Source organism: Rattus norvegicus, chromosome 19 (assembly GCF_021556685.1).
Source record: "Rattus norvegicus strain SHRSP/BbbUtx chromosome 19, alternate assembly SHRSP_T2T, whole genome shotgun sequence".
In the NCBI taxonomy this organism is placed as follows: domain Eukaryota; kingdom Metazoa; phylum Chordata; class Mammalia; order Rodentia; family Muridae; genus Rattus; species Rattus norvegicus.
In genome coordinates, this window is record NC_141552.1 from 63,045,570 (window position 1) to 63,068,773 (window position 23,204).

General features: G+C 50.1%; 1 protein-coding gene across 7 annotated transcripts; it reads left to right on the forward strand.

The window, feature by feature from the left end:
* Window positions 1-372: 372 nt before the first annotated feature.
* Klhl36 (kelch-like family member 36) lies at window positions 373-21,407 on the forward strand. 7 transcript variants are annotated; one of them, XR_015643447.1, is made up of 6 exons: window positions 7,054-7,243; window positions 8,457-8,703; window positions 10,289-10,365; window positions 14,579-15,618; window positions 18,428-18,585; window positions 20,729-21,407. XR_015643447.1 is itself a non-coding variant. In XM_087595044.1 (6 exons), the coding sequence occupies exons 2-6, from the start codon at window positions 8,661-8,663 to the stop codon at window positions 21,279-21,281; spliced, it is 1,902 nt and encodes a 633-aa protein (XP_087451170.1). In that variant the 5' UTR covers window positions 7,054-7,243; window positions 8,457-8,660; the 3' UTR covers window positions 21,282-21,407. The 7 variants fall into 7 exon arrangements, 4 of the variants coding, with proteins under 4 accessions (NP_001017511.1, NP_001421526.1, XP_087451170.1 ...); XR_015643449.1 differs by having other exon boundaries at window positions 8,462-8,703; XM_087595044.1 differs by having other exon boundaries at window positions 14,579-15,649.
* The last annotated feature ends 1,797 nt before the right edge of the window (window positions 21,408-23,204 follow it).

Consider the following 23,204-nt stretch of genomic DNA (forward strand, 5'->3'; position numbering starts at 1 on the left):
AACTGAAGAAATAAACTGACAGAAGTATATGCCAGGAGATTCAGACAGGACAGCCTGTGGGGTTGACCTGGAGAGAAGTGGAGCTAGGACAGATAAATCAAGGGGTCAGGCTGTACATGGTGGGCACGGCGATTGAGGATGGGCCGCTGCTCATGCGTGAGGGAGACTCCTCGGAACCCTATGTACTTGCCTCCTTCGGTTCCCAGGGGGCAGGGCCAGCCTCCGTCCTCCCTTATCTCCTCCTATTGCAACAGTTCTCAGCATCTGACTCCCCCAGCTTCAGATCCAAGGCTGGCAGCAGTCGGCCATTTTCGCCCTGTACAGATTGCCCAGCTGGGACGCGGTCCGTTCCTTCCGGAAGAAGAGAGAAGAGCGCCCCAGGCTCCACGAGGCCTGAAGAGAAACCAGCCAGAGTACCACACCCAACAGGCCAGCAAAGGAACAGCTACCCAGCAGCGGACAAGGTATTAGCCACATATTTGCTTCTTCTAAAGAGGGACAAGAAGAAAGCTTTAACTTGGGCCTTTAACTTGATGGGAGGGTAGGAAGACGGCAACCAGCCGGGTCAGAGGCCTGCAGCAGGAGCGGGGGCTGCTATGTGCATAGTGAGTGCATACCCCAACTCTAACATGGTACCACTAAGGTCCCTCACCCAGTGGTAGTGCCCACAGCCTGACTCACCTGTGAGGCACTGCACCCGACTGAGTTTCTCTTTCTCTTAGGCAATAAAAGGCTAAGGCTTGAGGACTCGGGACCTCAAGGTTGCAGTCTTTGAACTCTGTCCCAGCTCAGCAGGTTGTCATCAGTAGCCAGATCCCCCATCACAGCCATTCACAACCTGGATAAAAATCCCTCCCAGACTGCTATGGCATAAGGACAGCAAAAGCACTTGCTAGAACTTTCCTTCACTAATGACCCCTCTCTGCCCACGAAGCCCCAGGAAAACCTTGACCTTGCATGCACTTTACATTCTGGAACCTGGCATTAGTCTTCGGGGATCAAACTCTTAAGCCCCTGGCTGTGCTATTCAGAGCAGCTGCCATCAGCCACAGGTGGCTATTTCTAATGTCACCTTTAATTAGTTAAGACTTATGTAAAATTATAAATTCAGATTTCCGCACACTAACCACCTTTTAAGTCCTTAGCAACCACAGGTGACTAGTAGCTGTCATATGGGAGGGTGCAGAATCCAGAACACTTCCATCCTTCCAGAAAGTTCTATATGGCATGATGACCTGAAGTAGCACTCAGCAGCTGCCTAACTTGGAGCAAGCCACTTACTGTTCTAGGCTCTCAGTTTCCTCGCCTGCAAAATGGAAATCCGCTTGCTCCTCAGCCAATGTTTAAGTGCCTGCATGGCCAGGAAGTATTTTAGGAGCCTGGGGTACAGCATCAAATGACACAAAAGCCCCCTGGACAGACCTTTTAGAGGAAGGACAAAGGGTTACTTTGAGGACAGAAGTAGAAGACATGAACACATGCTAGCACAGTTGATGTGCTTAATAAATGTTACCCCCTATTATTATTTCGTAGGAGGCCCGAGCCAGCCTGGAATTCAGGCTTTTGCCTCAGCCTCTCAAGGGATGAGATTACAGGCGTTTGCTACTCTGCTTAGCTGATCTGCTATTGCTAATAACTCCCTACTGTTTCTCCACTTTGGACAGTAAGTATGTAGCACACAGGTCTCCACTTTCTATTCTGACTCTAGGGCAGACATTGCTAATCGATCCCTGCACTTTCCCCCAGTTCTAAGGTAGCAGTGGGACTCTTGGAACTGAGCGTTAGGCTTCACTGACACATATTCTCAGGACTCTCAATGATCCCTGTAAACTACTCCCCCACCCCAAACTTCATAACCTGCGTAGTCCTTGAGGCTGAGGTCTCTCAGGTCCTAAAGATCTCTTAGCAATACTTAAAGCAAATGATGGTCTGAGTGTAAATGGTCAGAGAGTGTCCACTCCAGACTATAACAACTTAGTCGGGGATCAGGGCTTAAACCGGAGTGCTTGTGTGTTCTGTTGAGTGTTTTGTACCATCAGCTAAAGTCAACAACTATATCACACACAGTTCGATGAAAGCGTGAATTCACTGGACCAAGAGGAGCAGGTTGGAGGTGGAGAAACTCCACCGTACTCTGACTTTCCCTTTCTGTGAATAAAAGGCTGAGGCTTGAGGACTCAGAACCTCAGGGTTGCAGTCCAGGGATGCCATGGTAAAATAGCTTATGCAGCTCACAAGTAAGGGCACAGCCTTGACAGGACTTATCCTGGGGGGACTGGAGGAAATATGTTGAGGGAGAGACTGGAAGGAGGGATAAAAAAAAAAAACCAACATAAGGGGTTGGGGATTTAGCTCAGTGGTAGAGCGCTTGCCTAGCAAGTGCAAGGCCCTGGGTTCGGTCCCCAGCTCCGAAAAAAAAAAAAACCCACATAAAAGTCTTCTTTCGGGGGGGGGGGGGGCTGAAGCGATGGCTCAGCGGTTAGAGCACTAACTGCTCTTCCAGATGTCCTGAGTTCAATTCCCAGCACCCACATGGTGGCTCACAACCATCTGTACTGGGATCCGATGCCCTCTTCTAGTGTGTCTGAAGACAGCCACAGTGTACTCACATACATAAAATAAATCTTTTCTTTTTAAAAAAAAAAAAAGTCTCGGGGTTGGGGATTTAGCTCAGCGGTAGAGCGCTTGCCTAGCGAGTGCAAGGCCCTGGGTTCGGTCCCCAGCTCCGAAAAAAAAAAAAAAAAAAAAGGCTCCTTTTCTCTCAGAGATGAGGGGACCCCCCACCTCACCCCCACCCCACCAAGGATAGGCCTGTCTGTATACTGACATATATGTGGCCCCATTCACAGGCAAACCTCACCCCTCAAAGGCATTCTGGGCTTCTAGCCTCACAGTTATAAACTTACAGAGATGTCCTGGCCAAGGATTCCCAACAACGACTCGATTGCACTTGGCCAGCCTTTTGTGCAAGCGTGCTCTTTTGTGCAGAGTGTCAACTATCTAGATTATTCAGCCCTTGGAAGAAAGGACAGGCCAGGAACAAACCTTTAGTAAGCACAATCTAGTGTTTAGAGAGCTCGCCCCACCTTCTGGGCCCCGCTTTTGCCTCCCGGAGCCCAGCCCACTTCAACTGTCCTTTGGTTCTCCTTTTCTTTCCTTTCTCTATTTATTTATTTTTTTGCCTAATGTTTTTATGCTGTTCTGAAGAATGTACTCTGCTTCTGAGGCACATCTACAGCCCCGACCTCTATTTCTGAGCAGAGGGGTTAGGCATAGAAATAACACAGACCTCATTAGAGTGGGCCTCTTTGCTGGCAATCCAAACTGGGCTCTGGGGCCAGTCGTGTGGGTCTCTGGTTTTTAGGGGTTACACAGGCCCTGTGTTCAGAAAGGTCCCAAACTGGTTTAACATTTGAAGTCACTTTGCCTTGCATTTATCCCGGGTATGCAAAGCATGATGGTCCGGATGGTGGAGCAGGTAATACGGAGTTCTGGCCAAGGAAGTCCCTCATTCCCACTAATCATTATCGCCTGATGGGTAACCGCAGGCACTTACTGCCTAACGAATTACTCAGCGTGGTGCATGGTGGTCTGTGACAGTCAGCAAGTGATCCTGATTCTTTCTCCCTGTGTCCCAGGGAATTGGGAATGAAATAGTGACTTCAACACCTGTGACTGGAACCAGGTATAGTAGTTCAAGGCTTTAATTTTAGGACTTGGGAGGGAGAGGGAGAGGCAGAGGCAGAGGCAGAGACAGAGGGGGCAGGGGCAGGGGCAGGGGCAGGGGCAGGGGCAGGGGCAGGGGCAGGGGCAGGGGCAGGGGCAGGGGCAGGGGCAGAGGCAGAGGCAGAGGCAGAGGCAGAGAGTTAGTTTGCAGTGAGCCTGGTCTATCTACATAGTGAGTTTCAGGATAGCCAGAGCTACACAGTAAGACCCTATATCAAAAACAAAACACACACACATACACACACACACACACACACACACACACACACACACACACACACACACAGCAGAACCTGTGTTGATCTAGATTGGTTCAGGGCAGACCCCAGAGGAAGGAAAGGCATTGCCCTGTTTTTTTACTTTTTTTTTTTTTTTTCCGGAGCTGGGAACCGAACCCAGGGCCTTGCGCTTGCTAGGCAAGTGCTCTACCACTGAGCTAAATCCCCAACCCGGCATTGCCCTGTTTTATGCCACAGCTTCATGCTGCATCTCCGAGGTGACAGCGTGAAGTCCTTGTTGGGAGCATCCACAAAGACCCTCCTTTGGGGGGGTACACGAGAAGGAGCAAGTAGTATTCACGTCCGTGTAATTTATAATAGGGACGCCAGCTGCACAGCCACCAATAGGGGAAGCCCAACGTATAATCTTCACAACAGCAGGACCAGACGTTTCCATGAGAATCATGCTACTGGAAAGACGTTACTGAATGAGAAAGCCTCATGTTGTCAAAAGAGAGGAAAAGCTACCAAAAAGCCAAGTCATGTGATCTAATTTGCATAGATTTACACATAAAGATTTAGGCCATGTATCTTGGTGTTTGTTTTGTTTTTTCTTTTCTTTTCTTTTTTCTTTTTTGTGAGAAAGGGTTTCCTCTATGTAGCCCTGGCTATCCTAGAACTCACTATGTAGACCAGGCTGGCCTTGAACTCAACAGCAATAACCTTGCCTCTCCCTCTCCAAGTGCTGGGATTAAAGCTGGGCACCACTATACCTGGTGGACCTTGTGTCCTCAAATGTCTATAACTGTTCCCGATTGGTAGCTGATATTTCCCCTTCCTTGTTCCTGTCTGTTTTCTGAGCTCTCTGTGGGGAGGCTGTGTCACTATGAGGTACTGTGGTAGCAGGGGCCAGGCTAGGCTGAGAGCTCTAGAGCTGACTACCTAGCATTAGAGGTCAGCTTCTGAAAGGTAAGATATCTCGGATTTTCCTTCTCCGGGCCTCACCTTCTGAGAATCTGTAAACAGGAAGGGAAGAGGTGCCTTCCTCCCAGGGTCAAGGAGACGGAATGATTTCTTGTGCATACTGAGCTTAGAGCAGTATTTGAGACATAGAGGGCTTCAAGTTTGGAACCCGCACATTGTAACCAGCAATGGCATTGTTTTTGTTGTTTAGAAATGATATAATTCCAGAATTTAGGAGGCTGAGACAGGAGGGCCAAGAATTCCCGCCAATCTTGGCCAGATAACGAGGCCCTACCTCAGATTTATGGTGATCCTCCTGCCTCTGCTTCCTGAACGCTAGGATTGCAGGTGTGATCCATTGTGGTCAGCCAGCATTCACTACTATTGTAATTGAGACAGAATGTTATCGAAGGCAGAAAGTGAAGTCAGTTCACTCCGTATTCCTAGGGACACAGGAGGAGGCTAGGCTAGCCTTACAGGCCGAGGTCACCTGTGGAATTCCAGGTTTGTCCAAGGCCTGACCACTGCCCCCCCCAGCCCCAACCTCAGGGCTGTGCATCTTCTAGTTTGGTTTTCCAAACCCGATACCTCAGGTACTAGTGTGAAGGTACACATTATTAAAATAGCTTTACTTAGGTTGTCTACGGCAATGGGCTGAATCAGTAGAACTGAGTTGGACATCAGCTTAATCTACCCTAAAATCTCTTTAAAACTCTAGGTATGGGGTTGGGGATTTAGCTCAGTGGTAGAGCGCTTGCCTAGCAAGCGCAAGGCCCTGGGTTCGGTCCCCAGCTCCGAAAAAAAAAAGAAAAAGAAAAAAAAAAACTCTAGGTATATATTAATAGATAATAGGTGAACAGACATAATTTTATATTCTCGAGGGCATACAATGAACAATACTCTCATTTCAAAACTGTTTTATCATGTCTCCCCAAAACATCCCTAATTTTCCTTCGTTAACTGTCCCAACTCCCTCACCCCCGGCATCCGCTACTATGCTTCTTAGCTCTCCATTTTCCTGTTTGACATTTTATTAGGTATTTTGTTTTCAAGTGGTTTGCTTTTCGGAGACAGTCTCTCTATGTAGCCCAGGCTGGCCTTGAACTCTTCATCTCCCTGCTTCAGCCTCCCAGTGGCTGAGATGACAGCTATGTGCCATCAAATGCAGTTGGGAGTGCCCTTTTGTGTCTAGAGGAACCTCTTCCAGGTTCTTCCAGACTATAACATGAGTGCAGTTTGATAATCGATAGGTGAATTAACAGATCTAAGAGCAACAAATGTTTACTGAGAGGCTATGTAGGAGCCCAGCAAGGATCATAACGTGTGCTGGAGGGCTTCCAGTGGAGAAGAAAGGAAAGAGCAAGACAGAAAGAGGGAGGGGGGAGAAGGAGGGAGAAGGAGGGAGAAGGAGGGAAAAGGGGAGGAAGGGAGAGGGGAGAAGGGAGAGAGGAGAAGGAGGGAGAGGGAGAGATGGAGAGGGAGAAGGATGGAGAGAGAGGGACAGAGAGGCATACAGAAGAGAGGATGTGAAGAGAAGGAAAGAAAGAATTATGTAAAATATAATGAGTCGACTAGGTCAAAGTTGAGGGGAATGGTAGGTGAGACCCTGGGCTTAATCTCCTGAGCTTGGAAAACAAGTAATAATAAAAGATTGGGATAAAGGTATGGAGAAGCAAAAAGTGAGCCACACAGGATGTAGGAGGGAGGTATGGCTACCAGCAGAGTAGTCAACAAAGGCCTTTTTACACATAGGTGAGCAAAAGCCGCTCCTGAGGGAAACTGTGGAGGGTATAGCCATCCCAGAGCCCTCAACCCACCCAGAAATTTGTCCCACGGCGCCACCTCATAACCTGAGCCCAGTAAGCTTCTGCTGCACGTGCCTGGCCTGCCTAGGGGACATCTGGGGTCCAGCAAGGTGCCCCAGTATGGGACCCCTGGCTGCCTCTTCCATACATTGACCAGCTCAGCTCCTCTCTATCCACAGACCCCGCCCCTAAGGCCACGCCCCTGCCTCCCGGCCTCCTCAAGCCCCGCCCCTAAAGCGGCGCTCCGCCTTCACAGGCCTGCCCCTCAAACGAGGCTCCGCCCTTTATCCTGCAGACCCCGCCTCTCTCCCGCCTGCCGGCCCCGCCCCCTAGCCGCCATTGACACAGTAGGCTCGCACTTCCTTACAGAGGGATGGCTGCGCTTCGGGCGGGCCCGGTAGCCCCGCAGCGTGCGCTGCTCTGGTAGCGGCTCGCAAGCGGGTGCGATCCGGGCTCGCGGGTGCACAGGTGCGGCCCACGCCTCCCTCAGCGCCTCAGCGCCTCAGCACCTTCGGGGCGGGACCCGGGACGGTGAGTGCAGCCTGGGTTGCGCGCTGGCTCCCGGGGACCCTGGGTAGGGGACCCCCCATACCTTCACCTCACCTGCTTGCACGTAGTCCAGGACGCAGCTAGGCGCCACAGACGTGGTCCGGGAGACTAAGGCAAGCCTGGCACTGGAGAACTCTCTCTAGATCCCTTGGCCTAGAAAGGAAAGCTTTCAGACAGCGAGGAACCAGAGACCTGGCTGGCCGCCCTAAGTAGATGGGCAGAGAGGGTATCTATGTTTTCCTGTCTGTGACCTTGGGTGAGCCCCTCAGCCACCTGTCTACCCACGGTGTGGTTTTATCACTGTGGGAACAATGGTGCCCATTCTCAGACCGCCAAGGTGAACTGGACGGTGGGGGGAAGCGGGGTATGCAGTAAGTAGACGCTGTTTAATAGCGGAAAGGTTTTTCTTTCTCTCTGGGCCCCCAGCAGCCCGAAGAGTTCCTGCACCGATACAGCTTAGTCACAAAGTTGCTAGTTTTCTGGAAAAGATTCAGTTGTGTCTTCTTTCCCAGGGAGAGTCGAACAGAATGGAATGTCCCGATTTCTCCCTCCATGGGAACTCTGGAGCCCCCTGGCTCTCCCCATTTATCTCAGAACCGTGCTGACTTAACACATTGTCCTGCTTTAGCAAAGACTCTTTGTTCAATAGGTAACAAGATTCTTCCTGTGGGCTCGGCCGAACTGGGGGGGAAATTCGTCTTGAAAGCCCAGGCCATGTTGGTTTTTCTAAGAAAAGGGGGTAAAGAATTGAGACAGGAAAAGACAGACTCCCCTCCACAGGCTGTTAACTACTAGACCAGGCTGCACTTTCCAACCTTCTAGAAAGGTTGGGCTCTTTTTTGGGGGGGGGGGTGTTTGAGGGGAGATTATTTCAAGGAGTTGTAGGTAGGGAACTTGCAGGTGTTAACTTCAGGCTGTTTGCAGTGTGTCGTCATCCCCCTCACGTTGCTCCCCCCCCAACATATAGGGGAAGGGAATTTCTGAGCAGATTTTCTCTGAATTTAGCCCAACAGGTTTAGTCCTAAATGAGGGTCCCCTGCCAGTGTCCTCCTAGGTTTCCAAGTCCTCGGAAACCTGACTCCCAGATATTCACAAGATCCTTGACACTTTACTGTGGGTAGAAACATCGTGTGTCAAGTCTATAGATTTGATCAGAAAGGTCATCACAGCAGGTTTCCTTGTTTTTGTGTCAAAGCATAGGCCTCAGGGGAGGTTTCTCCCTGTGGTCTCCCTCCTGTGACCAGAGAGGACAACTGTGGATTGCAGAGGAACGGGAGGCCCTGCACATTCTCCTGACTGCTGGCTGCTGTGTGGTTTGTTTCGCACCATTGTGACCACTTGGGTTTTGAATCCAGGACAGGATGGGGATGGTCTCGTGGAGTTACATGGGAGACAATTAATGAAGACTCACAGAAGCCCCCGAGGACAGCACGCAGAGCAGAGTCTGTACCCATCCATCATAATTGTCTCTCACCCTACGCTTGCTCTTGAGAATCTGAAAGTGTGACACTGGCCATGTCTGGGCCTTGTTTCCTGCAGAGGTGAAGGACCCAAGTTTGGTGTCATTAACTAGTGTTATGACAATTTGAAATGTCCTCAGCTATAAGGACAGTTGCCACTAAACTCCCATGTGTGGGAGGAATTAAGTGAGATGGCATAGGAAATCAGCTTAGGTCCACACTGTAGTCCAGGCTCCATACTAATGACTGTCACAAAAACTCTGCCATAGCCCAAAAGGTAGACTTTGGATTAAAGATCAAACGGAGGGTGTTGGGCCACTGAGATGGCTTAGTGGATAAAGGTGTCTGCTGCCAAGCCTAACGACTTGAGTTCAATCCCTGGGTCCGGAAGATGGGAAGAGAAAAAAGAACTAACTCTTCCAGACTTTCACAAAATAAATTAATTTAATTTAATTTAAAGGCGAAAACTTGAACATGAGACACAGACTGAACACTGTGATGTGTGCCAGACTTTAGATGATAAAAGGACATGAATTGGGGCTGGAGAGATGACTCAGTGGTTAAGAGCACTGACTGCTCTTCCAGAGGTCCTGAGTTCAAATCCCAGCAACCACATGGTGGCTCACAGCCATCTGTAATGAGATCTGATGTCCTCTTCTGGTGTGTCTGAAGACAACTACAGTGTACTTATATATAATAAACAAATAAATCTTTTTTAAAAAAAAAAGGACATGAATTAAATATAAGGAAAGGAGGTTGCCCCCAACCCTCAGCCAAGGCGATAAAATGGGCTCAGAGTTCCAGGAGCTCTGATAGTCATACAGATACCTAAAGTCCTAAAAAAAAGCAACCGGGCTGTCCCCTGTCTCACAGTCCCCAAATCAAGCAACTTATTTTAAGCCTGGTGGCGTTTGCACACTTTTAATTCCAGCACTCGGGAGACCGAGGCAGGTAGACCTCTGAAAGTTCAAGGTCAGCCTGGTCTACAGAGCAAGTTCCAGGACAGCCAGACAAGCACAGAGAAACCCTGTTTCAAAAACAAAAGAAGGGGGCTGGAGAGATGGCTCAGTGGTTAAGAGCACTGACTGTTCTTCCAGAGGTCCTGAGTTCAATTCCCAGCAACCATATGGTGGCTCACAACCATCTGTAATGAGATCTGATGCCCTTTTCTGGTGTGTCTGAAGACAGCTACAGTGTACTTATATATAATAAATGAATAAATAAATCTTTAAAAAAAAACAAAAGAAAACAAACAAAAACTAGATTAGTATGTGCTGTCCCGTGCACCAGGTCTTGAGACACCATTCAGATTAATATCATGCGCTCGCTCCTGTGTTTGAGGTCTCTCTCTTCCTGCTCTTTTGATTCCCTTTGCGAATTCTTACACCCAGCAGTTCCGACCTGACTTTCCGCACACAGTGTTCTGTTCTCTCTCACCCTCCTCCACGGGATGGTTTCTTGGTTTCTTCTTTGTTCACTGACAGCGGTGCCTGCCAGCAGGGGCCCCGCAGCAAACAGTAAACCTGGAGTTGATGCTGCACATTCAGGAATGCCATTCTCATCGTAGGTCTGACACCAGTCACAATGGAGGCCAGCAAGCAGATGCGAGTGTCTCGGCCATACAAAATCAGCGAGTCTTCAAAGGTACGTGAGCAGTCCCTCCCCACCCAGGGCAACAATTCCGATTTCTTCATTCTGGCTGATATCTCTTTTACTGTGGCCACATGCGGGTTTGCCGAGGAGCTCTGGGTGCCCAGAGCTCCTCAGCGTTCGTGTGGGCCTTACCAACCAATCGGATGAACCTCATGGAGAGCACAGCCTCTGACTTTAAAGTAGAACTCATCTTCCTGACCGTAAGGATTTCTTCCCTGTTGCATCCAACTCCCCGGGACCTCAAGAGTGAACAAATGTGGGCTCGCTGGTCTGTGGCTACCAGCCCGTTAGAATCATGGTCAGAAGCCAGGAAAGAACCCAGGGAGAATGCCCAGCTGAGGCATGGGGGTTGGGGATTTAGCTCAGTGGTAGAGCTTGCCTAGGAAGCGCAAGGCCCTGGTTTCGGTCCCCAGCTCCGAAAAAAAAGAAAAAAAAAAAAAAAGGAAAAAAAAAAAAAAAAAGAGAGAGAGACTGAGGCATGAAGACAAGAGGCAGGTGGATCACTGTGAGTTCGAGGCCAGCCTGGTCTACACAGTGAGTTCCAGAACAGCCAGGACTATATAGAAACCCTGTCTGGAAAACAAAAACAAAATCAAAGAAGTTGCCTAAATCATAGATGTGCTCTGTAGTTTGGGCATCGGGCATGCCCGTGTAACGAGCTTCTAAGCAAGAAGAAAGAACATGACCAAATGCTGCTAGTGGCCACACTCACAGCCATCCTCCTGCCTCCTTCCCGGTCCCACTGGATTTACCCATGAGCACTCATTTTGTGTCTGGCTCCTTTCAAACAGTTGAAGACCTCTTGAGGCTTGGGAGTGACCAGCATGTCGAGGTAGGGTGCTCCTGCACCCCTGTTTGGTGATGGAGTCTGTTCACCATGGGAGCCTGCTGTGGGAAAGTCGTTGTCCTCTGAACCACGCTAAAGTGGGCTGCCTTGCAGTGGTATCAGATTCGATCTCAGTAGACATCTTTTTTTTTTTTTTTTTTTTTTAGATTTATTTATTATGTATACAGCATTGCACCTGCATGTACACGTGCAGGCCAGAAGAGGGCACCAGATCTCATTATAGATGGTTGTGAGCCACCATGTGGTTGCTGGGAATTGAACTCAGGACCTCTGGATGAGCAGACAGTGCTCTTGACCTCTGAGCCATCTCTCCAGTCCAGTAGACATCTTCTTATACCTGCTGTACTCTGTTCTCACTCCTGACCACTTAAGGTCCCCCCACCCCTGACATTTGATCGTATTGAGCCACATATGGTAGCACATGCCTTTAATCCCAGCATCAAGGAAGCAGAGACAAGTGAACTTGAGTTCAAGGCCAGTCTGGGCTACTGAAAAAGGACAGCCAGAGCTGATTATTATTATTATTGTTGTTGTTGTTGTTGTTGTTGTTGTTGTTGTTGTTATATAAGATTTATACTGTCAAGAAATGCTGAATAGGGTGAACCAATTCCCCGATGTGCTGAGACTCTGTTACTGGTATCTCCTTGAAGTTGGGAGTGGTGGGTGTGTTTAAAGGTACAATCTACAGCTGTGTCATAATGCTATGGCAAACTGCTGAGACCCAGGAACCATAGTTGGTAATATGGAGCCCACATCAATCAAGTTCCCCCATCCACCCACCCACCCAGCAGCTCACCAGCTCACAGCCATCGGCATACACTGAGCCTTTATGGCACCCTGTCACATGTGGCCATGGTTTATCCCAATGTCCTTCCTTCTCTGGGAGAGCCTCCAGACTAGTATCTGAAAGAGCCCAGACTGTTCCTGCTTAAGGCCAAACAGGCCTCCCTGTAAGAGAGTAGACAGAAAAAAGAGCCACACAGGTGGGGCTGGGGCTGACAGCAGCCATTCTGTCACAGAAGAACAAGCAGGAGGGCCTAACCCACTAAGCCAAGAGGGAGGTGATCTTGGGGAAGACCTGTCATCTTCTTCAGCTTGTGGGAAAGAGCAAGTGACCTTCCCATAAAGTGGACAGAGTGATCAGACATAGGAGAGTGAGGAGGTAAAGAAATTCAGTTACAAGGGCATCTGCCAGGGGTGGGAGGTAGGCACTGGCTGTGCTAAAGAGCAGATTCAAAAGGGAAGATAGGAAAGGATCTGCTATGTGTTTAGGTTATTATGATGCTTTTCTACCATGCATGAAGCCCTTCACCCAACCCCAGTACTGCATGGGGTGATGTACATCTGAAATTCTAGCATTCACTTACAATCTCAGGAAGTCCAGATGTTCAGAGTCATCCTCAGTTACATAGTGAATTTGAGGCTAGCCTGGGATACATAAGACACTGCTTCCCAATAGATAGATGGATAGGTGGATAGGTAGATACATAAATAGATAAATAGATACATAGATACAGATGGGTAGGTGGATGGATGGATGGGTGGATGGATGGATGGATGGATGGGTGGATGGATGGATGGGTGGGTGTGTGGGTAGATGGATGGATGGGTGGGTGGGTGGATGGATGAATGGATGGGTAGAAGGATGGATGGATGGGTAGAAGGATGGATGGGTGGGTGGGTGGGTGAATGGATGGATGGATGGATAGGTGAGTGGGTGCATGGATGGATGGATGGATGCTTGGGTAGATGAATGGATGGATAGATGGATGGATGGATGGATGGATGGATGGATGGATATATAGATGTGTACATAGTAGATACATAGATACAGATACTTAGATAGATAGATACATAGTTAGAGCCCTGCCACAGAACTGGTGCAGAGAAGACTTAGTTCCTCAGGGAGGTAAGGGCCAGCAGACACTATCAGCCTGTCTTCCCACTTTCCTGTTCCCTCCACACTCAGTCTCAGGCTAACCATCCTCAGTAGGTGTTCTGTTAACGAACCAGCTATTTATGTTTTGAAAAGTCTGTTTTTCCTTATGTCAAGTTTTCTTGTCCTCCTCCTCTTCCTTTCCCCTTTTCTCATTTCTCTATCCTCTCCCTTCTCCTGCTCTCTCACATGCTTCTGTCTTGTGGACAGCACAAAATGAACCCTGACAAGTACAGCATTCCTGCAGCTGTGTCCCTGGGTTCTCAGCCTAGGACCCAAGAACATGCATCGGATAAGTGGTGACGGCCATGAGCTCCTAAGACTAGGCAGTGGATAGGGGAGACGGGTTACCAAGACTGAATTCAGCCTTTTGTAAGACAGAGAAAGCTGCCTCCTCTCAGGGCCTCAAGTACAGACAAAGCTTCTCAAGTGCCTGCTGGGCTGTCCCATGGACTGATCCCTAACTCTAGATTATAAATAGTCAGAGTGAGAGAGGATCCATGGCTAACCTAAGACCACACAGCCATAGAAGGCAGAGCGGATCCATCTGGATTTAGGGGCTTTTCTCTAGGGAATGCCACTTTTCTGATGGGAAAACATTTTTAAAAAAATCTGTCCCAACAGAGAAAAAGGAAAAGAAAAAAGTAAGCTCTTCAAGCGCAAGGCCCTGGGTTCGGTCCCCAGCTCCAAAAAAAAGAAAAAAAAAAAAAAGTAAGCTCTTAGACTCCTGGTTATAAAGGAAGAAGACAGAAAACAAGCAGACAGTTTCTTGTTGTTGTTGGTTTTTCAAGATAGGGTTTCTCTGTGTAATAGCCCTGGCTGTCCCAAAACTCCCTCTGTAGACCAAGCTGGCCTTGAACTCACAGAGATTTGCTAAGCAATTTCTAGGAAATATATATAGTGGGGCTGGCTAGAAGGCTCAACATATAGAATCCATTATTGTTCAAGTTGGCCAGACAACCTGGGTTTTATGCTGCACCTGAGTTTTATGAGAGAAAGCTGTCTTCTCCCCTCCACATTCACACTGTCCTCAGTGTGCACACAGGCTAATACCTGTGTTACTCGCTTGTATTTGAGACAGTGTCTCTCTGTGTAGTCCTGGCTGGCCTAGAAATTTCAAGGTAGACCAGACTGGTCTTGACCTCACAGAGGCCCACCAGCCTCTGCCTCTTGAGTGCTAGGATTATAGGCAGGTGCTATCATGCCCAGCCAAATTTCCAAAACTTATTTCAGGAGGGAGGGAAAGAAGGAAGGAGACACATGTTCTCAGAAGCTCTGTGACGCTCTGGGGTTTACTTCCGGAGCTCGTGTTCCTTCTTATCACAATTGTATCTCGACCTCTGGGGTCTGACTGCAGTCAGTCGCGGCAGGCCATGGGTGACAGACCAGTGCTCCTCTCCCTGACACACCTTCTTGTGCAGGTGTACCACTGGCCTGGCCACTCCACCACGGTGTTGCAGCGGCTGAACGAGCAGCGGCTGCATGGCCTCTTCTGTGATGTGGTCCTCGTGGTCGAAGAGCAGCAAGTGCCGGCTCACCGCAACCTTCTGGCCGTGTGCAGCGACTACTTCAACTCCATGTTCACACTGGGCATGCGCGAAGCTTTCCAGAAGGAGGTGGAGCTGGTGGGCACCTCCTACGTGGGGCTCAAGGCTGTGGTGGATTTCCTCTACAGCAGCGAGCTGGAGCTGGACGGCAGCAACATCGACTACATCCTGGAGACCGCGCACTTGCTGCAGATCTGGACAGTGGTGGACTTCTGCTGCGAGTACCTGGAGCAGGAGGTGAGCGAGGACAACTATCTATACCTGCAGGAGCTGGCGTCCATCTACAGCCTCAAGCGACTCGATGCCTTCATCGATAGCTTCGTACTGAACCACTTCAGCACGCTGTCCTTCACGCCTGATTTCCTGCAAACCGTCTCTGTGCAGAAGCTGTGTATCTACCTGAGCAGTGGCCAGGTACAGCACACGTGGGAATACGACCTGCTGCAGGCAGCTCTACAGTGGCTCACGCAGCAGCCGGAGCGCGAGGTGCACACCTGTCGCGTGCTGGAGAACATCCGCTTCCCGCTCTTCCCCGAGGACATCCTGCTACAGCGGGTGAAGCTGGCCATGTGCTCGCTGCTGCCCAGTGAGGCCAACGGCGAGGGCTTTGTGGAGGAGGCCATGCACTACCACAACAGCCTGGTGGCCCAGCCAGTCCTGCAGACGAAGCGAACGCTCCTGCGTTCGGAGGAGTGCTTGCTCTTCGTAGGTGGTGAGGTCTCTGAGCGGTGTCTGGAGCTGAGCGATGACACCTGCTACCTGGACACCAAGAACGAGCAGTGGGTGAAGGAGACATCCCTACCGGCCCGCCGGAGCCACCACTGCGTTGCCGTGCTGGGGGGCTTCATCTTCGTGGCTGGTGGCAGCTTCTCGAGAGACAACGGAGGGAACGCGGCCTCCAACCTTCTTTATAGGTATGACCCCCGCCGTAAACAGTGGATCAAGGTGAGATTAAAGCAAATTAACTCATTACTCTTGAGGCCTCTTTGTAGCTCTCTAACCTCACTGTGGCTTCCTGGTGCCAGGCCTGCATGACTGCCCTGCTTCTGAGAGAGGCATGATGATAGAGTGTTGGGCCATATCATTGCTGCCCTCCCTGAACCTAGACCCGGGTCAGAGAAGGCCAAGCAGCCACCATCTGAAGGGCTGGCTGTTGTCCAAAGCAGCATTCTTAGATGGAACCTTCTGCCTTTGTGGGAGCATTCTGGGTCTGCCCTGTGTCCAACACAATGGCTACTGGCCCTAAGTGGTCACTGAGAGCATGAAATGTACCCGTGCACATTTTGAATCTTACTAATTATAGCTAACAGTTACTAAGTGTCAATGGCTGCTCTAAGCCCCAGGCCTCAGAGCCTCTGCTGGGATTCTCTTGTGGGGAGATCTGGGGAGTAATTTTCAGGAAACAACAGAGCTCAGTGCAACCTAGGGCAAGCATTGAGCCCTGTTAGTGCACCCTGGTTGAGTGTCTACTGCTGTGAAGAGACATCATGACCAAGGCAACTCTTATAAAAGAAAGCATTTAGGGCTGGAGGCACGGCTCAGATAGTTTAGAGCATGTGTTACTCTTGCAGAGGACCAGAGTTCAAGTCCTGGCACCCACGTGATTGCTCATAAACATCGATGACTCCACTTCCAGGAGATCTGATGTCTTCTTTTGACCTCCATGAACACAAGGTACATACATCCATACAGGCAGGCAAAACACCCATAGGTGTAATGTAAAATAAATAATTTTCTTATTAAGGGTCTTAATGGGGCCTCGCTTACAGCATCAGAGTTAGATTCCTTTACCATCACGGCCAAAAGCAGACAGGCCTGGTGCCAGAGCAGTACCTAAGGGCTTTCCATTTTTATCCACAGGTAGCAGGTACAGAGACTGGGCCCTGAATGGGCTTTTGAAACCACACAGCTCACCAACCCCCAGGGACACACCTCTTCCAACAAAGCCACACCTCCTAATCCTTCCCAAACAGTTCACCTGCTGGGAACTAAACAATCAAATATCTGAGCCCATCATCCTGAGCTAGTGAAGGCTCAGAAGTTTCAGGCTGGTGACTTGACCTCTCCACAGTTTCACACTTCACCTCTGGACATGCTTGTGGCCTCGTAGCCAGAGTTGATTGGCATTGATTGGCATACACGTATGATCACCACTCTAGACTGCCACCCACCAGAATCCATCTTCATGGTCCGACCTCTATGTGACCAGTAACCCCAGGAGTTTGCTAAACTCATCGCCAACCTGGTGTGGTGGCTCACACCTGTAACCCCAGGATTTAGGATGCTAAAGCAGGAGGAGCACTACAAGTCTGAGGCCAAATTGCATCCCATAGTGATTCCAGGTCATCCTGGACCATAGATTGAGACCTTGTCACAAATGGATCCCCAGTGACCTCTCAGTTCTCTAACCTGGGCCCGCAAGATGGCTTAGCAAGTAAAGAGGCTAGTCATGGAAGGTTGGTTCTTGGAACCCACATAAATGGAAGGAGAGAATCAACTCAGAGTTGCCCTCTGACAACGTCCACGCATGGCATGCATGCTCCCCCCCACCACATACACGATAATAACCCATTAAAAAAAAACCCTAAAAGCTAAGTGGGGCCTGTTTTAGGGTTTTACTGCTGTGAAGAGACACCGTGACCAAAGCAGCTCTTATAAGGACAACATTTAATTGGGGCTGGCTTACAGGTTCAATCCATTATCATCAAGGTGGGAGCAGGGCAGCATCCAGGTGCCGGAGGAACTGAGAGTTCTACGTCTTCATCTGAAGGCTGTTAGCAGAATACTGGTTTCTAGGCAGCTAGGATGAGAGTCTGAAAGCCCACACATCCAGTGATACACCCACTCCAACAGGGCCACACCCACTCCAACAGGGCCACACCTCCTAATAATGCCACTCCCTGGGCCCAGCATATACAAACCATAACCTTTGGGAAGCCTGGCTTTGGAGTCCCGCCTGAACAGCTGGTGGCAGGGGCTGGGCCTGTGGTCTCCTGTGTTATCAAGGCTAGAGCTTCTATATGCTGACTGACTGCTAAGTGTCACTCTCTCCTCAGTTAACATGGATGGTAACCAGTGGGTCAGCATTAGTTTTTTAAATCTTTTTTTCCAGCTGGATTGTGCTACAGTGGTAGAGTGTTGGCCGGCATGCTAGAATCCTGGGGAGAGGGGAAAAGTGACTTTTGTTGAAATGTTTTAATTTTACACAGATTTATTTAATGTTATGTATTGTGAGCGCCATGCCTGCCTGTATGTCTGAGCACCACATGCCCTCCTGACATCCGAGGAGGTCAGAAGAGCACATCGGATCCCATGGAGTCAGAGTGATAAACAGTTGTGAGCTGCCATGTGGGTGCTGGGAATCAAACCTGGATCCTCCGTAAGAACAAATTGCTCTCAACAGCTGAGCCATCTCTCCAGTCTCTGTTTTGTTCGTTTGTTTTAGAAATGTATTCGTTTCTTACACAATGCCAGGCCACAAGGCTGACCATGTGGCTAACCCAGTTTGAAGAGGCATGTCCCCATATATCTCTTAGAGCTTTGAGTGGAAGTGTCAGGGGTTCTCAGAATTCCTACCAGCCCCTCTTTCCTCCAGTCCAGATCCCTCTGCCCAGCACGTCTGGACACTGTCTAGCCCTCCTGGGCCATTCACTCTGTGGACACAGTTGAGAAACATGGTTCTGAGGCTTGGGAAGGGAAGCTTCAGGTGTCTCACCCTCACAGGTGGCGTCCATGAACCAGCGCCGTGTGGATTTCTACCTAGCCTCCATCGAAGACATGCTGGTGGCTGTCGGGGGCCGGAACGAGAATGGAGCCCTGTCTTCTGTAGAGACCTACAGCCCCAAGACCAACTCCTGGACCTATGTGGCTGGCTTGCCAAGGTGACGAGAGCTTAAGACCGCTGCTGGAAGCTGAGGTTGTCATGGGATAAAGTTTAGTCTTGATTTCTGTTTTCATAAATGTCTTAGCTTCTTCATAGCCAAATAGGCCATGAGGGGCTGAGGGCAGTTTGCAGGCCTTGCCACCAAGACAAGCATCCCCCAGTTTCTGAAATGACTGGGGTCCTGGGCTTCAGAAAGTGGGTGTTGATATGGGATGGTAAGTGCCTCACAGGAAGGCCCGGCAGGGTATAGGCATGAGTTCAGAGAGACAGGAGCTTCCCTCCACCCTGGTTTCCTTTGCTCACCTGCAGAGTGGGTACCACAGGACAGCCTGGGGAAAATTAGACACCATCTCTCTATGACATTCTCCTGTGGCCTCCATCAGCCTAAGATAGTGGTGCACCCTCCCCTTCCCAGGCCTGAGTATTGGGTCACTGAATGTGGGCTGCATCAGGATCTGTCAACCCCGCACACCATCTGATTACCACCCCCATGCTGTGCCTGAACCCAGACTCTGAGCCAGTCTGGCTGTGGGATATACTAGGTATCTAGGGGACCAGGTCCCCTAGAGTTAAAAGGGTGGGGTTGGAGTGAACCCCTGTGTTTCAGTCACCATTGAGGGCTGGAGAGATGGCTTAGTGGTTAAGAGCACTGATTGCTCTTCCAGAGGTCCTGAGTTCCAGAGGTCCTGACCCACATGGTGGCTCACAACCATCGGTAATGAGATCTGATGCCCTCTTCTGGTGTGTCTGAAGATAGCTACAATGTACTTATACGTAATAAATGTTTAAAAAAATAATAATAAAAGAGTCACCATTGAGCCTGGTACAAGGGCTCATGCCCAGGGAGCTGAGGCAGGAGATTGAGTTTAAGACCACACCGGGCTACACACTGAGACTTTGCCTCAAATCAATAAATAGGGATTCTAGGGACTAGAGAGATGGCTCAGTGGTTAAGAGCACTGACTGCTCTTCCAGAGGTCCTGAGTTCAAATCCCAGCAACCACATGGTGGCTCACAGCCATCTGTAATGAGATCCAATGCCCTCTTCTGGTATGTCTGAAGATAGCTACAGTGTACTTATATATAAAATAAATAAATAAATCTTTAAAAAAAAAAAGAAAAGAAAGAAAAACCAAGAACCAAATATATTTTAAGAAATATGAATTCTGGAAACCAGGGGGGTAATTCCTGGACACTGTTGGTGAGCAGATGTCACTGTGACTGGGCCCTGGGCACCCATAGACGTCAGGTGAGTGGAGAGGTAGCCAGAGAGTGACCATAAGCAGGTGGTCAGCTGTGTAAGTGGTTGCCTGTCGATGGGCTCCCCCGGTGGGTGCCATTTCGTTATTTATTGGATGAAGTGAAGCTGGTAGTCATGCTAAGAGCAGGTACCAGCACCCCCACCTTCTTGGGACAATTGTGTAGGGGTGGAATTATTCCTAAGGTGGCCTCGACCCACGGTGACATCAGCAGTGTGCACATGACCCACGTTAATTACTTTCCTATCCGGCTTTCCCCAGTCATCGCCATAGCAGGGTCTGCACAAACCCCATCTGAGCTAAGGACCAGGCTGACCTTTCTCCTCTACCCGCCCTGGGCTCTTCCTGTGAACGCCATCCCAGCCTTCTCCTGCCCTGATTCCCAACTAAGCAACAGGGAACGGGCTGCATGTTCTTACCCCTGAGCTTTACTTTGGGGTCACTTACTGCGTGTGTACGTTAGATGAGCACATTCAGGTGCCACAGCACACATGTGGTCAGAGGACAACTCACAGGAGTTGGTCTCTTCTCCCACCAGGGGGTCTAAGGATCAAACTCAGGTTGTCAGGCTTGGGAGCAACCTCTACCCACTGAGCCATCTTGCCAGCCCTCTCTGGCACAGGTCTCACCGTGTAGCCTTGGCTGGCCTGGAACTCACAGAGATCTCCTTGCTCAGTGCTAAGATTCAAGGCGTGATCGCAGGCCCGGGTACACATTCTTCTCTGTCTTTTTTCCCCACTTTGATAATGTTTAAAGGAGTCAGGCTTACAGAAAACAGCACAGGAAGTGCAGGGGTTGCTTGCTCACCTGCATTCTGTACCCCTTGTCCATTGAAGTAAATTCCCTTCCCCTGAGCTCTTTTGTCCTCCGGTCTCTCTGCAGGTTCACCTATGGCCACGCAGGCACCATCTACAAAGACTTTGTGTACATCTCAGGGGGCCATGACTACCAGATTGGCCCATACAGAAAGAACCTGCTGTGTTACGACCACCGGACCGATGTGTGGGAGGAGAGGCGGCCCATGACAACAGCTCGGGGCTGGCACAGCATGTGCAGCCTGGGTGACAGCATCTATTCCATCGGGGGCAGCGACGACCACATGGAGTCCATGGAGCGCTTTGACGTGCTGGGCGTGGAGGCCTACAGCCCACAGTGCAACCAGTGGACTCGCGTGGCGCCACTGCTGCAGGCCAACAGTGAGTCAGGCGTGGCCGTGTGGCAGGGCCGCATCTATATCCTGGGGGGCTACAGCTGGGAGAGCACGGCCTTCTCCAGGGCTGTGCAAGTGTATGACCGTGAGGCCAACAGGTGGAGCCGGGGGCCCGATCTCCCCAACGCCATTGCAGGTGTGTCAGCCTGTGTGTGCGCCCTCAACCCCAGGCTGGAGGAAAAGAAGAAGAAGAACAAAGACAAACGCCAGGACCGAGGTCAGTGACCGACCCGAGGCGCTCACAATCTCCACGGCAGTCACCTCCAGCAGCTTTTGTACCCTTTTTTCATTCCTGGTCTTTCTATGCTACCATGGTCAATAACAATTAAACATTCTTCACAGTTTCACACATTACCTTGTTTGAATACTTACATCAGGGCTCTCGTGTCCCCACGGACCCCCTACCTAGGCCACATGCTCCCACAGGTTCCCACGTCTGTCCCTGCCAACCATAGCCGGCTCACGGGTTATAATGGAAATGTTTGCAATAAAACTCAGGGTCTCCCTCCGAGGTCTGGGCCTCCCCAAACTTGGCAAACTCTCATATAGACACCCATGATGTGCTGAGGGTCAGGAAGAGGCCAGTCCAGGCACTTGAGGTGTGAGCATCAGCTGTATTCTGCGTTCAATTGTCACAGGCAACTATGTCTGTTGTACATTTAAAGACGTGGGGACCCCAAGCTCCCTGGACGGGCAGGTGAGACCTCAGGACTCTTGATTGAGTTGCTGAAAATTCAGCAGCAGCCGATTCTGTTCTACACAGTGCCATCTCCCCTGGCTGGTAATCTTTGTGGATTCTGTATAAGAGGAAAAGTGGCAGGGAAAACGGCTGGGAGGTGTACATTATTCTGTAGTGTGAACTGCCCACTTCCTGTCATTATCCCAGCGAGCTCCCCAATCCCTCTAGGCTGGCCCGGCCCCCAGGAGCCTAAGTGAGCACTCTGGTCCCCCCTCCCAAAGTGGCTTACTTCCTTCCCCACTTTGAGCAGCCATCTTGGCTCTGCTGACTGCTGCTAAATGGTTCTACCATCCTGCGAAGACGCCGCTTCTAAACTTCTTTCCTTCTTTCTTTCTTTTTTTTTTTTTGGTTCTTTTTTTTTTTTTTTTTTTCCGGAGCTGGGGACTGAACCCAGGGCCTTGCGCTTCCTAGGTAAGCGCTCTACCACTGAGCTAAATCCCCAGCCCCTCCTTCTTTCTTTGAAATAGGGTCACAGGCTGTAGCCCAAGCTACCATTAAACTCATGGTGATCCTCCTGCCTCAGCCTCCTGAGTGCTGGGATCACCTATACCCCAGTCAGACTCTTTGGTGCTTTCGTCTGTCCACACCTCATCTCGTTTGTTTGTTTGTTCGTTTTGTTTTCAGGACAGGGTTCCTCTGTGTGGCCCTTCCTGTCCTGAAACTCATTCTGTAGACCAGGCTGGCCTTAAACATTTGATCCTCCTGCCTCTGCCTCTGATGTGCTGGCGTTGTAAGGATTTGCTCCATACTCAGATTCTCAGTTCACTTTCCTGTGCTTCCTTCCTTCCCTCCTGATCTGGGGTTCACTGTGCATCCGGTCAGTCTGCTTCTGCAGCGATCTGGGAAAGGGGAGACTAATCTGAGAAATGAGTCCCTGGCCTTCATCACTACCGTGTTAAGCAGCCTGCATATCCAGTCAGCTCCTGCACGTAGAAGTCCCTAAGGGCTCACGGCCAGTTGAACGCTTCTGCAAGGCGTGCAGACAGATGCCCTTCTGTGTATTAAAGGCTCTGGGAAGTCCTGCACTAACCGGCCACCTCCATCATCCCACCATTTTCCACACTTGGGCTTTGAAGCTCCACCCCCTCTTCCCGCCTGAATACTGAACTCCAGTACAGTGTACCCATCCCTGTTCCAAGACGAACTGTCACTTGAGAACCTTTCAGAAGGTGTAGTGGAAGTGTGGCCTGTTCTCCACGGATCATGGACACAGAAGGAGGTTCAGCCGGAGTGGAGCAGTCTGGGGAAAGCACATAGTGAGTCCTTTCAGAGTAGGATAGCTTTGACACTGGGGAGAAGAAAGCCACCGGTCTGTGCCTAAACAGCTCATCCATTGTTCACTGCTGGGGTCTACCCCAGACATGGCAAGATGTGACCTCCACCCCGCTTGGTGCCTTGTGGGTTAGCCA